At 56.9% G+C, this 15,998-nt stretch overlaps 1 protein-coding gene across 1 annotated transcript in view; it reads right to left on the reverse strand.

Moving 5' to 3' along the window:
* Nucleotides 1–15,998, reverse strand: part of KLHL29 (kelch-like family member 29) — a 289,304-nt gene that overhangs the window by 17,922 nt on the left and 255,384 nt on the right. The window contains exon 6 of the mRNA XM_012660442.1: nt 5,664–5,802. Within this exon, the coding sequence (XP_012515896.1) occupies nt 5,664–5,802 (139 nt within the window). The remainder of the gene's footprint in view (nt 1–5,663; nt 5,803–15,998) is intronic.

Genomic DNA, 15,998 nt, shown 5'->3' on the forward strand with positions numbered 1-15,998 from the left:
GCTCTTGTCCCGTTCCACTCGGCCCTATGGAATGACATGGGAGATGCACAGTGGGGCGGGAACAGGCAGCAGTAACCTTGTCAATGAACCTGACACTTGGGGCGCTGCCCATCCACACAGGGCCCAAGAGTTCTGTCAGAAGACTGGAGCTTCCTGGGGTCACCTTCTTCCAAGAGGGGGTGGCACAAGAGAGCCCAGGGCCTGGGACACAGTCCCTGCTTGGCAGGGCTGGGTCTTTGGCTGTGTCAGAAGGGCTGGTCCCAACTATCAGGATGTTTGAAACCCCACAATTAGCAACACGCTCATCCTGGATAAGCACTGTCCCCTCTGGACTTCAGGATGGCGTCCATCACCCACCCCCATGCACCTCAGTAGTCGGATGTTTTCATTTTGCCAGTCGGAAGTGGGCACTATCTGGAATAATGGGGCGGGAGGTGCAGGAGGCCACGGCCCCACCCTGCCCGGGAGAGCCGGCCCTCCCTCCCGACGTGACTCCTGCCCAGCCCTGCGCACGGAAGCCCAGGCATGGCATCGGCCGCAGGGCACTGACATGGGTACGTCTAAGTCTCGCTGGGCCCTGCCCACACTTCCTGACTTAGTGATGTGTCTGGCTCACGTCATTCTGCCAGCACCCAAGATGTGCGACAGTGTCCTCTTGTTATCTGGCTTCCAAGCCACCCTGCCTGTTCTTCCAGAGAAAGGTGCAGGTGTTGCCTCTGTAAGTGCCCAGCTGCCTGGGGAGGGAAGGAACGGTGTGTGGTTCGGCGGGTGCATTAGTGCACGGAGCTCCCGCCGTCCAGGCTGCGCCACTGGGTCAGGCGGGCCCTTCGGCCAAGTCCCCCCCCCCGCTTTCCCTGTCATGGTGGGAAAGGGAGTGAAAAGCCCAGAGCCTAGACGTGGGGCTTTGTGAAAATCAGCTTGGAAAAATCAGCCAATTTGTTCATCCATTTTCATTTCATTGAAAAGAGAATGGAATTCAAATGTGGCATAGGCTCCCACAGGCTTTGTGAGATGAGGTTTTCAGCGGAGGGCACAATGTCAGGTCCAGGCCGTTGTCCCATTTGTGTGATGAGGGGCAGCTCTCCTCCACGGCTGGGCATTTTCTCCCAGACCCGGACCTGGGAGCATGTTTGGAAGCAAAGGTGGGGGTAGGGTGTGGCGCCTCTGCTGTCTCTAAAGAACGTCCCCCTGTCCTCCCTGGTAGAGCCTGCAGCCCATCTAGCCAGTGACGTCCCCTGTGGCCCCAGCCATCCCTGAGAGCGCCTTGGCCTTTAGGGGACAGGTGAAGGAGCTTCTCCTCCACAGGCCAGAAGAGAAAATCCAGGGCAGCTCCACGTCCTGCTCACTGGGGCTGAGAAGCGGCCCCTGGACCCCTGCTGGGTGCCCTAAGCCTGGATGCCAGTGAGGGCGGGTCTACACAGCACTCCCCTTCTCATTGTGCAGAGACCAAGCTCAGCTCCTTTCCTGCAGGGTTTTCACCCTTGACCGCCTCAGGGACTCACACGGGGCAGCAGACTTTGCTCTGAGGTTCCCCATGGATGCTCTGTGCCTCTGTGCGCTTCTCCAAGCTTCCTGGGAACCCGGACCGCACCCTAGAGGAGCCAGCTCCTCACAGGTATGGGGAGCATGCCTGCCACGCAGGTCCCTGTCTCCAGGGGGGACTATGCCCTCCTTGGGGAGTGGAAGACTGTGTGGCCAGTTGACAAGTGTTTGTAACATCTGTGCACGCACACACACACATGTGCACACATGGCACACACACACGTGCACACACACCACACACACACGCACACACATGTGCACACGTGCACACACAGTGCACCCACAGCACACACACGTGCACACACAGTACTCACATGCATGCACACACATGTGCACACACAGGCACACAGTACAACACAGTAAACATACACGTGCACACACAGTACACACATGCATGCACACACATGTGCACACACGTGCACACACACAGTACACCCACAGTACACACACACGTGCACACACACAGTGTGCACCCCTGTCCACACTGTCAGCCCTGGGATTTCACTTTCCTTCCTCACAGACTTTGTGCAAAAGTGAAAACTACATTTTTGTTCTTCTCTGGGTTAGTAAATGGATGGTAAGAGCAGGAGTTTTGGAGTCAAACCTCAATCCAAAGCCCAGATCTACAGGCTCCTTGCACTTCTCTGGGCCTCAATCTCTTCATCTGTAAAATGGGGACACTAACAGTACTGGCTTCTGGGGCGACACCTCTGCAAGTCTCCCTGTGGGCGGGGTCGTGCCCTGGTCAGAGGAGGAAGACAAGAGAAGGCTTCGGGCAAAGAAGCCGCTGTGGCCTCACCAAAGTGTGAACACATGTGAGGAAAGACCGGGTGGCCCAGGCGGGGTCAGCCTGCGACACTACCTGGGCAATGGGACTTTGCCCCGATGTCTGCACCGCCACATGGAGCCCAAGAATGCTGAGACCTGGCTGTCCCGCTCTCGGTCTGTTATCTTTAGGAGATGCATATCCGAACGCGACACCCCCAGGCTCTGTGATCCGGCCCCTGCCTCCCTGCAGCCTCGCTCCGTCACGCTCACCCCACTGCAGCAACTCTGAGCCTCACACCCCTGCGTCCCACGATCTTGCCTGTGCTCCCCCCACCTCTGCCCCACCACCGCCACAGAGTCCTAGCCTTCATTCCCAACCCACATCACATGCCGCCGCTTCCCAGTCGCCAGCCCCCATGGCGTGCTCCTCCCCATAGCGTGAAGCCTCTGCTCACCCTGTCTATGCTCTTGTTTACAGCATCTCGTCTCCGGAGACAGACTAGTGTTCTGTGTGAGACCAAGGCCCGGCCCCAGGAGGGGCGAGGGGCTCCCACCTGTTTGCCCAGGGAAGGGTGAGCAGACGACTGGCTTCCCGGAGGCCGTCCTGGGGCTCCGGGCAGGGCGTCCACATGGCGGGGCTGGAGCGGTGGGCACGTCAGCCACCCCAGGCTGGAGGTGGCAAGGAGTTCAGCCTGAGCCTCCATGCCTGGGGGTCCTGGGACACCAGGGGTCACCTGACCCTAACAGTGCTTGCCCAGGGCAGGTCAGTGCCGACCCTCTCTTGTCCCATGGAGGGTCCCTGCTCCCTCCCCTTACAAGAGCCAAGCTGCCTGAGAGGGAGGCCCCTGCTTGGGGCCCAGGGGCAGAGCCATCTCTCAGTGGGGACAATCCTGTGGCTGCACATTAAACCTCCAGGGTCACAGACGCAAAGGGGACTGAAGTGACATGGTGACAACACCAGCTGCTCTCTGACCACCAAGAATGTGAAATTCTCCATGGTTTCTCCTGGCCGGAAAGGAGACCCCCTTTCTGCACAGTCTGCCTCTCTCGGAGAAGGCGTTTGTTTGCAGTTACCTGCACAAACGGTTCTGCGTGCCGCGCTTGGGACCAGGAGAGCAAAACTTCAAACGGCTGGAAACCCACATTAGGACTTCAGCAGCGTGGCCCTGGGCTCCCCTCAGCTTCCGCTCCTTTCCACATGTGCCCCTCCTGCACGCTGAGGGCCCCCAGCCTTGTCTCCCCAGACCTCAGACCTCTCTGGGTTCGGTCTGTCCATCGGCTGTCTACCACACGCCCCGACTTGGGGCCGTGGGTGATCTTCTGGATGCTAAGGCTCGACATGTCAAATACTTCACTGGTCATGTTCCCCAGCTCCCCCAACCTGCCCTCCTCCCTGAGACCTCTGCTGCCTGTGACACCTCCTCCTCCATGTCCTGGTCCTTGCACTTGGGAAGCCTCTCCATACTGGCCCTGCCCATCCCCTGACAGTCACCCTGGGATGTCAGGGCTGGAAGGAGACCTGGACACCATTCGAACCAATCTCCTGGTTTACAGATGAGAAACCTGAGCCCCCAAGAGAAAGGACATGACCAGTCTGAGGTTGAAGGACAAGTGGCAGAGTCGGGTGTAGGACCCAGGTCTCCTAGCTCCCAAGGGGGTTCCCTCTTTCTTCCAGCGACTGCCCGGAGCCCCATCCTTTCTGGTTAGGGCCACCGAGGTGCACTTTCGGGTAGCATCCGCACCCCTCTGCTCCTGACAATTCCTGCCTCAGACCAAGCCCAGGTCCTGGTGTGAAGCCAGGGCCTGCCCACTCACACACCCCTCTCTGGGAAGGCCATCTGCATGCCCACGCGTCCCGCCCCCTGCCTCGTCTTGGCCTGTCCACGAAGCCTTCACTACCTTGGGTTCCTACCTAGTGGGGATCTCTGCTGTGTGCCAGAGCTTGGCTTTAATGTGAGGTCTCCGAAGGCAGTCCAAGGGCTCGTTCTGGGTGGGGGCTGGGCCATTCCTCAATACCGACCTGCCCCTTCTGTACCCTCCAGTCTGGGCCTTGGTCTGAGGCCCCAGGATGCTCATCCATGATCCACCAGCTGGTCACTGCTGTTGGATCACTGCTGTTCCAGAATTTGCCAAGAGTGGCAGCACGAAGATCTCCCTGGCCTAGTGAAGCCACTGGACATGCCCCTTGACCCCAGACCTTGTGCTCCTAACCACTGGGCTGGGACAGAGAGAACCCGAGCACGGGGGGCAGGGCACGTGAGGTGTCTGTGAGACGGGAAGTCACAAAGAGCCTGCCCCTTCCTGCGTGGCTCTCTGTGAGAGGACACATGGATTGGAAAGGAGATGCCAGCCAGTGTGCCATCCTGAAACAAAACACAGTCACCCTGGGGTTAGTTGGCAAGTCCAAACACAGCATTGGGAAGCAAGCAGAGGTCCTGTCCTCCCACTGTGAGCACAGTCCTGGCTCAGCGTCCGCCCCGGAGAGGCTGCAAGGCAAAGTGAGCAGCGGCGTCAATCTGCTGGGGGTGAGAGAAACGTGAGCGTTACCCTGCGCTGGCCCCTCGGCAGCTCTCCCTCTCTAAGGAGCTGGAAGGTGGCCCCTGACTTCTTTGCAAGGGTATGAAGCAGACAAATTAAAAAATCAACATAATGGAAAAAAAAAAGATGCTCATGCACCATTAAGACTCATTCAGGCAGAAATAGCCGGGGCAGAGGGCAGAAGGGAGGGAGCAAAGGCTGAGAGAGACCGTGTTTAGGACACACCTGGTCTATGCTCAGACAACGCCGGGTTCGGCCCAGTGTACAAGTCTCAGGACATGCATGTGGCTGAGGCTTTGGCTACAGGTCTCTTCTCCCCAGCTGGGGCTGGAGAAAAGTGAAAACTGGCCCCTTGGGCACCTCGAGCTCCTCAGCAGGGCATGGTCTGGTTGATGTGCTTGCCTGGCACTAAGTTCACCATGGACAGCAATGACAATGGCAGTGGGGATCCTGCTCTGGCCCAGTGGGGGCAGTGTGCAGTGGTCCCTTTAAATGGAGTCCACAGTGCTCCTAATCTCAGTTAGGGCTTGTGAGCCACTGGGAATGTGGGATCCTGGGGCAGGGCAGGGGTGTTGTCTACCGCAGGCAGAGGCCCCTGGTGACCAGCACAGCTGTGTGGGGGGCTGGGTGGGGGCAGTGGCTGCTCTGAGGCTGTGTGTGAGAGGACACTGGGAGGAGGAGGAGGAGGAGAGATGGCTACTGGCTCTGTGACAGGGAGTCACGCTTCAGGAACCTGCAAGAGAGGGGAGGAGAAAAGCGACACAAAAGCGTCCTACAAAGGAACAGACCCGACCACAGCTGGAAGGAAGGCAAACCTTTGAATCAGGTCCTTGAAATACAAGCTGCAGGAAGCTAGAACATTTTGGTGGACTTCAAACTCTCTGCCTTCAACAACAATTTTCAGGTCTGTAAACGCTTTCGCTCTGCGCTGCTGGTTCAATTCCTTCAACATTTCTGCAGAACAGAGAAGACAGACAGGGCCAGGTTCCCATTAAGATTTTTTTTTTAATTAAAAAAAGTTTTTTTTTTCAAGAAGTAGAGAAATAGGAAATACTTGATACTGTTTCTTGGCAAGACTGGCTCAACACTGACAGTCAAAAGAAGTCACAAACATAATGCGTAAACAAGCAGCCACTGCAAGGGCTACACAACCAAAGGAATAACAACTTTAAAAAGCAAAAAAAAAAAAAAACCAAATATGATAAAAAAAAATCAAACCCAGAAATCGAGAGGTCGAGGGGAAAGATTCCCGTACTGACAATTGCAAACAGAGAATACATTATCACAGACGACTAAAAACCGTTATGCAACTACGGAACAAGTTCTCCAAATGCCAGTGGGTGCCGATGTATCGGATACCAAGTAAAGCGTGGCACTGGGATGCGGATGGGCTGGATATGGTTCAAAGGAATAAAACCACAAAACCTGCAAAGACAGCGTCCCTTATGTTAGACACTCACAGCCATGGCGTGGGAGGAGACCCGGGGAGGGAGGGGCCGAGCGAGGCTGGCAGGCGCCTCCCGTTTCACTCCCAGGGACTTTTCAGGGAAGCAAGCGACTCTCTGCACCTCCTCCCACGTCCTGGGCCGTCCTCTCCGGAATCCCACCCTTGCCTGGGCTTCCGCATCGGGGAGGCTGGTTTGCAGCCCAGCAAGTCCCCTGAAGTGGCCTCTGGGGCCTTCCCGCCCGCCCGGCGTGCACCTACCTTTGCCTGGCGTCTTGGCCACCTGGGGCTGGCACAGCAGTGCCCAGGCCCCTGGGCTCCAGACCTGGGGATGTCAGAAGCGTCTCCCAGACCCACCCCAAGGCTTAGAAAAGAGAAGGACGGGAGAGCCTGCAGCCACCCTATTTAGTTGATTTCTACTCTTTCACCGGCAAAAGGTAGGGCCTTCCAATGACCACTGCTCCCCTCGGCCTTGCCTCCCTGCCTGTCCCAGGAGCCCCGGACAAAGCGTGCCCTCTGGTTTGGCCGAAGCCCAGATCCTTGGGCCAGAATGACCTAGACTGTCACTAGCAGGGCTCTTCCTTGGCAGGTGCAGGGCAGAGGGCAGCCTACAGAGCTGAGCCCCACCCTCCAGCCTCCCTGCCACCACCCCCATAGGCCCTCCAGGTCTATGCAGATATTCTAGAATTACCCCCCCCCGGTGTGCCCTGCTCCAGCCTGGCCACATGGGTCAGCATCACTGCCTGCCAAGGCTCCTTCCTGGGCCCCGCCCTGCCTCTGACCCTTGTGTGTCCTTGGATGAGTCCCTGTGCCTCCCTGAGCCTCTACTGCTGCATCTGCAAAGAGGGACAGAGGTTCCTGCTTCTACTCCCAGGGTGTGGCGAAGACAAGCTCAGGGATGAGAAAGGGCTCTGTGGGCCTTGACGGCCAGGCAGGCCCTTCTTTGCAAGGACGCACTGGGCTCTGCCGAAGTAGGGGTGGGGGGTGCTGGGGAACATGCCGTGTGCAGGGACCGAGGTGGGGGGCCCTGCCCTCCGGGAGCCACTGGCCTCACTAACCTCACATCAGGCTGGGCCCGGGGGTACAGCAGAGCGTCTACGGGGGTGTGGGTATGGCGGGGGTGCAGGGAGGGTCCCAGCCCTGTGGGGAGCCAGGGGCAGGTCTCCAGACAAAGACCAGCAGGGCACAGAGCACCAGAGTGGAGGGCGCAGGGCAGGGGGTGGGGGCGGATGCCGGTGGACACACGAGCTGGAGGGCAACGGGGAAGGTGACTGGGATAGCGGGCGGCGCCAGGTCGCAAGAGCCTTGTCTCAATCCTGGGGGCACCAGGGAGCCACGTGGTCGGGGGGCATTCTGTGCAGGGAATGGCGAGGTTAGACGTGGGTTTCGGACAAATCCACACAGAGGCAGGACGGGGAGCGACTCAGAGGCGGAAGGGAGACAGGAAAGCACTGTGAGGAGGGGTCCGCCTCGGAGCCAGGCCCGAGGGTGAACCCGAACTCTGCCTCCTGTCAGCTGTGCCACCTTGGGAAAGGGAAGCCACACCCCCAGAGCCTCAGTTTCCTCGTTTGTTGGGGTTAAATGAGAAGCACTCAGCTGGCGGGAGATTCGAGTTGCTGTAGATGGTGATGATCTCTCCTCATCTGAGAGAGGAGGGAGCCAGGCCTAACTGGGACAGTGACACGGAGAACAAGGCGCATTCAGGGCGCGGACGCCTTGGGCTCAGTGCGGGAATGAGTCGGGGAGGCGTCAGGACCTCTCCCAGGGACATCCGGGAAGGGAGGGGACGAAGAGTGTAGTTGCGGGTGGGCCTGTGGGATGCTGGGGAGAGGGGCAGGAGGTGGTGGACGGAGGACTCAGCTGGGGACAGCTCCGGGCGAGCTGCAGGGCCAGGCTGGTTAAGGTGAAGCCGTCATGCGTACAGAAACAGCCACCGACTGAATTCATGCCCACACCACGGGCCAGGTAGACGATGTCGTCTTCTTCAGCGAAGTGGTGGGGGAGGGGAAAGGATTCTGAAGACCTGGCTCTGGGGTCTTGTTCCAGCTTTGCCCAATCGGCTGTGTGACCCTGAGCAAGCTGCCCCAGCTTTCTGGGCCTGAATTCCTTGAGCACAAAGGGGCAGGGACACCTGCTCTGGAGCCACCTAGTTGTCACGCTGCAGGGGGTGCCACATGCCTGCTGAGTTAACTGGTGCTCGGGGCCAGGAAAAGCCACCAGTACACACGGTGCCAACTCCTGGGCCCAAAGTGTCCTGCTGGCTGTTGAAGATTTTCCCTTCAAATCGAGGTCCCAGCAGCAATGCCGCGGCCAGACCTGGACGGTGCTTGGAGATTCAGGTGTCACCGTCCTAAATGCCGGTGCTCTCTGCTCTCTCTGACTCACTTTGTGGAAATCTGGATTTAACAGTTGAGGAAGATTATTCACTTTCAGAAGAGGTTTTCAATATGAAAGTGCTCACCAGGGGCTTCCTTTTCACAGCAGGGCCCAGCGCTCAAAATATCCATCAGTTGTCCTGTGCTTACTGCCGTCCGCCCAGCCGGCCGGGTGGCGCAAGCATTTCAGGCTATGCTTGTGTGGGAGGACACCGGGACACACGGGGCCCTGGGGCACCAGCTGCTCTCCTCCCCACACCATGTCTGGGCAAGGGATAGCCCCTTAAACTCTGAGGAGCTTCCGATCTCGAGGTGCGTGGGGTACTGTGGGTTCCCGGGGAGGCCTTCCAACAAGCAGGGCCTGTTCCCAGCTGCGGGAGGTCTGCAGGCCTCGGGGCAGAGCCTGGCCTGGGGCTGGGTCTTCAGAGCAGGCTCCCAGAAGCACCCCGGCACCTGGCAGTATTTGGTGGCTGTACGTTTCTAGAGGAGGGGATGGCACAGAGATACCCTGGCCCTCCCGAGGCAGAGGCTTGATGGGGCCCAGTGAGCAACAGGCCTGGCTGCTGAGCCCACTTGGTGGGGCACAGACTTAGCTCAGCATCACCCCTGCTGGCCAGCACCAGGGGTTGTTTTTCTGGACCCCTCCCACCTGTGCCTATGAGACCCCATGTCCTTGCCTTGCCCACAGAAGTGGCTTCCCCATACCCTGATCCCTAATGGGGAGTGTCCCCTCCCCGCCGCCGCCCCGGCTCGGACCACTTGGCAGAAAGCTCATGCCGGAATGTTCGACTTGGTACCGAGCTCCTCTTCCCACGGAGGCAGTCTTCTGCCTGCCAGTTCCCCAGGCTCCTTCTAGACTCTCCTCCCTCCCACACCACGTTTGTTTTACCTCCTAGAAGTCTCTGAGCCCATGCACGCCAGAGTCCCTGCAGCAGCCTCCCAGAGGCCTCCCTGTCTCCAGCCTGACCCCTCCAGGCCACCTCCACACTCCTGTTCTTGAAGCCACCTGTCATCGGCTCCTGCCTGCACAAACCCTCAGGGCTGGGCAGGCCAGCAGGACCCCCTGCAAGGCCTCCCCACCCCCAGCTCCTCCTTAATCCCCAGTGAAGCCTCCCTGCACCCTTGGAGGAGGAAGAGGAGCCCCCTCCAAGCTTCTGTCCCCTCTGCCGTGTGTGTCTTCTTCCCTTCTTCATCCAGCTGGTCTCCACTTGTCACTCAGTGCCAGTCAAGCTGTTGTTTTGCCCCAGGCCTCTCTGCCTCCTTCCCCTTCTCCTCCCCATCCCTTGCCCTTTGCTCTCTTTTGCACTTCCCATAGCACCCGTGCTCATTTCTTTACAGCATGCTAGCGCTGGTAATTATTATTTACATGTCTGCCTCCTGCACGAGACTGTGTTTCATTTATATTTTTGTCTTCAACACTCAGCACAGGTCCTGGCATATAATAGCTGGTGTAGCTTAAAAGAATTCTTTGTAGCTTCCCCCATCGAGGCGGGGAGGTCACTTCCCCACCCGTTTGAATTTTGGCCGCCTTGTGATTTACTTTGGACCACAGAATGGGGTGGAAATGACCTTGTGTGGGTGTGAGGCATCGCCTTAAGAAGCTATGCTCGCTTTTGCTCATTCTCTTGGGACCCCTGCCACCACCACCAGGCCGGCCTGCTGGAGGATGAGAGACCACGCGGAGCAGAAACGAGCTGTCCCAGGTGAGCCAATGTAGACCAGCCAGTGCCTGCCAGTATCAGCCAAACTGCTAATCATTGTCTAAATCAGTGGTGGTTGTTTTAAGCTGCTAACTTTTAGAACTGTTTGTTATGCAGCTAGAGCCAACTGATACAGACGGCATGAATACGTGATGGGCTCCAGTGCTCTGAGAACTTTCCCTATGTCCATTTCTCCTTTGCTAGTTAAGTTTAAAGCTAATTCTTCTTGTTGTTCTTCTTTTTTTTTTTTTTTTTAGTTGTGGTAAAATGTACCATTTAACCATTTGTAAGTGTGCAGCTCAGGAGTGTTAAGTGCATTCACACTGTTGCACAATCTCTGGAATGTTTTTTATCTTTCCAAACTGAAACTCCCTCTACACCCATTAAACAACCAGTCCCTATTTCTCCCTCCCTCCAGCCCCTGGCACCCACCATTCTGTGTTCTTTCTCTATGTGTTTGATACTCTGGATACCTAAAATAAGCGGGACCATACAGTATTTGTCTTTTTGCGACTGGCTTATGTCCCTAAACATAGCGTCCTCAAAGTTCATCCATGCTCTGGCATACGTCAGCATTTCCTTCCCTAAGGTTGGCTAATATTCCACTATGTGTAGAGACCACATTTTGTCTACCCACTCATCCTTCCCCGGACGCTGGCTGGCTATTGTGAACACTGTTGCTGCAAGGTGAATTCTCATTCCCGTTGGACGTCTCTAAGTACTCCAGTCTCAATTCCATTGTAAAAGGGCCCCGTGGACCCAACATCAAGTGGCATGAGAGGGAACAGGGACACTGAAAGGCTCTGCCTGGGGCTGGCTGCTGTGTCTGGAGGAGAATGAGGCTGCAAACAGAACTGAGACTGGATATGAAATTGCAGCCAAACTTCTGCATATTTTTCACCAAATGACACAAGTTATCTGTCAGAGACTAATGGCCTCGTTCCGGCTGGACTGTAAGGACTGTCTGAGGTGTAATAAAGAGGAAGAGACGTCAAATATTCAAAGGTGACGAATTTCAGCGGCTTTGCAGCAGAGAAGTCCATTAAATCAGAGCCCCGAGAAAGGTTGTGAGGCCAAATAATTTTTTTCAGAGCACAAGTAAGAACCTAGCTAGGTGACAAATGCTCCCCCCGTTGGTATTTATGACACATATTTGATAAAGGACCTGAAAAAATTATAAACTCAGAGCGGTTGTGAAATCTACCGAGAAAGCCCAGCGAAGACAGCGTCAGGCAGGCCTGGAGGGTAATTCAACCAGGAGCGGCGGAGCCCGATGCACGCTGACACCGTGGGGACAAATGGGGGCTCTGCCAGACAGCTCCCAAGCGGAATGCTGCCCTCCCTCCTCCCTCCCGACCCGATCGGATGTGCATTTCTCCTCCTACTTCTCCCAAAGAAGAGCTGGCCTCAGGATGGACCCTGAGGCCCAGGCGCGGGTGCCAGCTCCCAGGTAAGAGGGACTCGAACCCCCCCGTGGGCCGCATCTGTGGATCGCACGCCTGCGTCGGAGTGTGACGCCCTAGGCCCCGCGCAGGCACACCCTCCCAGCAAACGGAGTTCTTTAGAGAAGTGAAACATGAGAGACTGACTTCTTGCTTGGACTTAAGAGTTTTAGTGAGGAGACTTCTGTCTGTCCTGTTGTCCAAATGGAAACTCCTCCATCTATCTGAAAGGGAACAAAAGCCCTAAGGACAGTTGCCAGCCCATCTTTTACAAGCTGCCCAACACTGGCTGATAAGACTTTTCTCTTTAGCAGTGAAATCTGGTGTTAAAGGTCCCCTCTGTGCCCCGACCCTGGGCTGTACACTAGCAGGGCTGGGTGGGATAGAAGGTTCCCTTCTGCTGGGGCATTCTCACATCCTCTAAGATGATGTAGAAGTCATTTAAATTGTCCTCCTTAGAGGTTTTTGAAACCTTCATAAAACTAACAGAAACATTCCCTTCTCTTGCCCTGGGTTTGTGGGTAGTGTGACTGGGAGACCTGGATCTCATCACAGTGTCACCACAATCCCCCTGTGACCTTGAGTAAGAGCTCGTTCCTCATTTAGGGTCCACCTGATCAAGGAATTCCGTGAGCCCTTATTTCCAAACTCCTCACCGTGGGCTTCTGGGGCCTTCTGTGACTTGTCCTTATCTTTGTCCCCTGCCTCATATTTTAGTCACCTCCTCACATACCCCCCAACCTTCTCTCTAAGTTCACACCCAGTCCGTCCTGTCTCTCTGCTTTGGTTGTTTCTCTTTCTGCCCCTTTGGCCAAGTCCTCCCCTCCACTTGTTTCTTGGGACCCCGTCCCTCCCTTAAGCCCCGCCTTAAGTCCCATCCTCTAAGAATTCTTACTGAGTCCCCCAGTCAGAGTTCGCCCTCTCCTGTGGACTCCGTTGCAGCAGAGCTCCCTGGCTGCCTTATTCCAGAGGAATGTCTGTCTGTCTGTCTCCTTTCTAGGCTGTGATCTCCTTGAGGGCTTGTCTCTCTGGTCCCTTGAGCACCTGGCACCATGTTTTGCACAAAAAGTTCCTTGCTGATTGGGACCCAGGTGGGTTATAGATCACATGCCGATGTGTGCTAGGCGGCAAGAACAACTTCCTCCAAACATGATCCAGCAGAAGTGTTCGAAATGTCATAGTTGTGTGGAATTGGATGGAGAGAATGTCAAAGTCAAGCTCCCTCTCACTTCAGATGAGATCAGTGCTAATAACAACGGTGATAAACCCACGGTTCCTACGCAATCTACAGTTGCTAAAGCATAAGCATCAGCATGCTCGTTACTTAGGTCCTTCTTAGGGAGAGATTTAATTATTCCGTTCAGCTCCAATGGCTTTGAAGAGCCCTAAATGGCCTTCCTGGGAAAGACTGGCCACCCAGCCGCCACTGAGCACAGGCGCAGCTGGAGCCCTCAAGGGCAGGACAGGGGCCTTCACGTGCCACAGCCAGAGGGAAGTGATCCTCTCAGTGCTCCAGGTTCTAGCTGCCCGATGGTAAGATCTGCCCAAACAAAAGCCAATAACTGGTTACCTTTATTAACAGTTCTTGCCTTGTGAGCTCAGGGCAGGAGTCAAAGGGAATGGTCTTTGTTGGGAAGGAACTGGGAGGGCAAGGGGCAGAGTGTCAGGAGTGTGGGCAGAGGTAGTTAGTCGCTGCAGAGGTGGGGGCAGACCCTCGGTGGAGTAGGGAAGGCCACTTGGCAAACGCTGAGGCTGCAGTTGGGAAAGTGCCACGGCTAGGCTGACACTAGCAGTGGTCAGTCCTCCACCTCCAGCTAAGAAGCCCCCACTTGGCTCCTTCCCTTGCGTGGAGGGTGGAGGCCGAGGGGATGATGGGCACACTCTGAGCAGTGGAGGCACCACCCAGGGCTGTCAAGTCAGGACCTGGGAGAGCTCTGTGGGGACTGGATGCCTGAATGTGGGCCAGGTGAGGGGCCAGGGCAGATGGGTGGGGGAGGCAGCAGGGGTCAGCATGTAGGGAGGAGGGCGGCCCTATCGTCTGTCTGTGAGGTAGGTGCCCCCACCAGGTGCTAGAACCTGGTACCAGGAAGGGGGTGTCCTGAGGGGCCTTGGTTTTCAGGACCTGGGAATGATGAGACCTGAGTGTGGCCCCAGGGACTGAGTTGAATCCAATGTCCAGGGTGGGGGTAAGGGTGGGCGTCTCACTCCTCCCTCTGTGTTCTGATAATGCTCTGAGTCCTCAAGAGCCTGTGTTCTGCCTGCAGCATAGCTATTTGGAGATGCTGCTTCTTTTCCACCGGAGGGTGGGTTCTTGGAGGGTGGGATGGTTCTTGGCTGGAGGGACTTGAGTCATGGAGCCAGGACAGATAGCTGGAGCCAGCTTCAGGAGCCAAGTTCAGTACCCTGGACAGCTCCAAGCACCCAGGGGTCAGGGTGGAATCCCAGGAGGGCTCTGGAGAGGTCAGGGGGTGCCCTGGGGCAGCTTCCGTGTCCATGGCTGACTGAGGCTGCGGCACGGATGTCCCCTTCAGAGACAGATTCTGAGACCCTGAGTTCTGGGACCTTCAGACGGCTTGTGTCTGTCTGATTTGTTTATTTATTAAACAGACGTCTCTTGTGTGCTAGGCACTGGGTGGGGTGCCGGGGACACCTGTGAACAGACATGTTCCCAGACCTGGGAGGGCTCATGGTTTAACGAGAGACACACTCATATAACTGTAAATGCAAGAGGAGTCTGACCAGGGCACTGGATGGAGGAAGTGCTGAGGAGGAGGGGAATGGGGTCTGGGGAGGTGCCGTGGGGAGATGATGGATCAGAATCAGCCGTGGATGGTGCGACCCCGCACAGGCGGGCCCCCTCCTCACACTCCCCCTGGCCTGGGCCTCTGTCCACACCATCACACACTCCCTCCTTCCAGGTTGCTCCTGCCATTCCAACCCATTCTGGTGCCCTCTTCTGAATCTCCCAGACACGCAGGCAACCAGCTGACTTGGGTGCCTACAAGGCTAGGACACTGGGCTAGTGTCCGGGGAGGGGGAGCTCAAGACACCCCTGCCCCAGCGGACTGTGCAGCTCGGTGGGACACAGGCACCCCATGAGAAGGTGCAAAGAGCCAGCTCTGGTGCTGAAGAGCTTCTGAGGAGGGACAGGTGGGGGGTATGGGGAGGGAGGGCTGAGAGGGAGCCAGGAGGTGCAGGCTCTGGGGCAGCTGCTGGCTGTATCACTGGTTGAGAACAAGATGCGTATGAGGTGGTCGTGCCATCCTGAATTGACTGGCTGGTGGGGGAGCAGGTCCTGCTCAGCACGAGAACCCCCTTACTCCTGGGGAGAGCCCCAAGATGAGGGGAACTGGGCCCCTGTCGCTGTGGGAGCCCAGGGGAGGTGCTCCCTGATAGCTGGTGTGTGCCCACGAGGCTGGGCTTGCTCACTTGGGTGCTCATGCCCTGGACTTCAAAGTTCCAGGAAGCAGTGTCAAGACAGTGATGACTGTGGTGGCCACAGTGAGCTTGCACAGCTGTGCTCCCCCAGAACCCCAGGCAGGCTCTGCTTTAAGCAGCACCGACCACAGGCCTGACCAATATTCTCGTGTCTGTACCAGTCAGGGCCTGGGAGGCTGGCCACAGGGGCCAGCTGTGACAGAGTTAGGCACAGGAAGTATTTATTGGAGGCTGGGGAAGCAGGCTGGGAGTTGGGGCAGGAACAGTGACAGCGGCAGCGCAGCCAGATCTGTCACAGAGACAGCCCGCCTGGGACCTTACCCTGGTGCAGGCTCCTCCCCATTTCCGGCCAGCAGGCAGCTCTGGGTCTGGAGTGGCTGGCCTCTTTACCCATAGTGAGACCGTCCCCTGTCCTCTTTCCATTCTGAGCCCTGGCTGACCCGCCTCCACGTGGGGGTGCTGGGAAGCTGGTGACTGGATGTTTGTGGGGTGTGGGGAAGAGGCCAAGGGAGCAGCCCCAGGGCCTCTGCCCACAATGCTGTAGATGGGCAGGAGGGTGAGCTTTGGAACTAGAGGAGCAGGAAGGACTGGATGAGGAACGGCATTCCCACATAGGGACAAAGTGTCCAGCAACCTGAACTCTTATGTGCTATGTCCCATAAAACCTCGCTTTGCTGTATTCTTCCTGGGGACCTAATCCCTCAAAGGTCTGGTCAGCTAGGGCTTTGGGAAAGCCAGCCCTTGGCCCCAG

The sequence above is a fragment of the Propithecus coquereli genome, unplaced genomic scaffold (assembly GCF_000956105.1).
Source record: "Propithecus coquereli isolate 6110/MARCELLA unplaced genomic scaffold, Pcoq_1.0 Scaffold668, whole genome shotgun sequence".
Taxonomy (NCBI): Eukaryota; Metazoa; Chordata; class Mammalia; order Primates; family Indriidae; genus Propithecus; species Propithecus coquereli.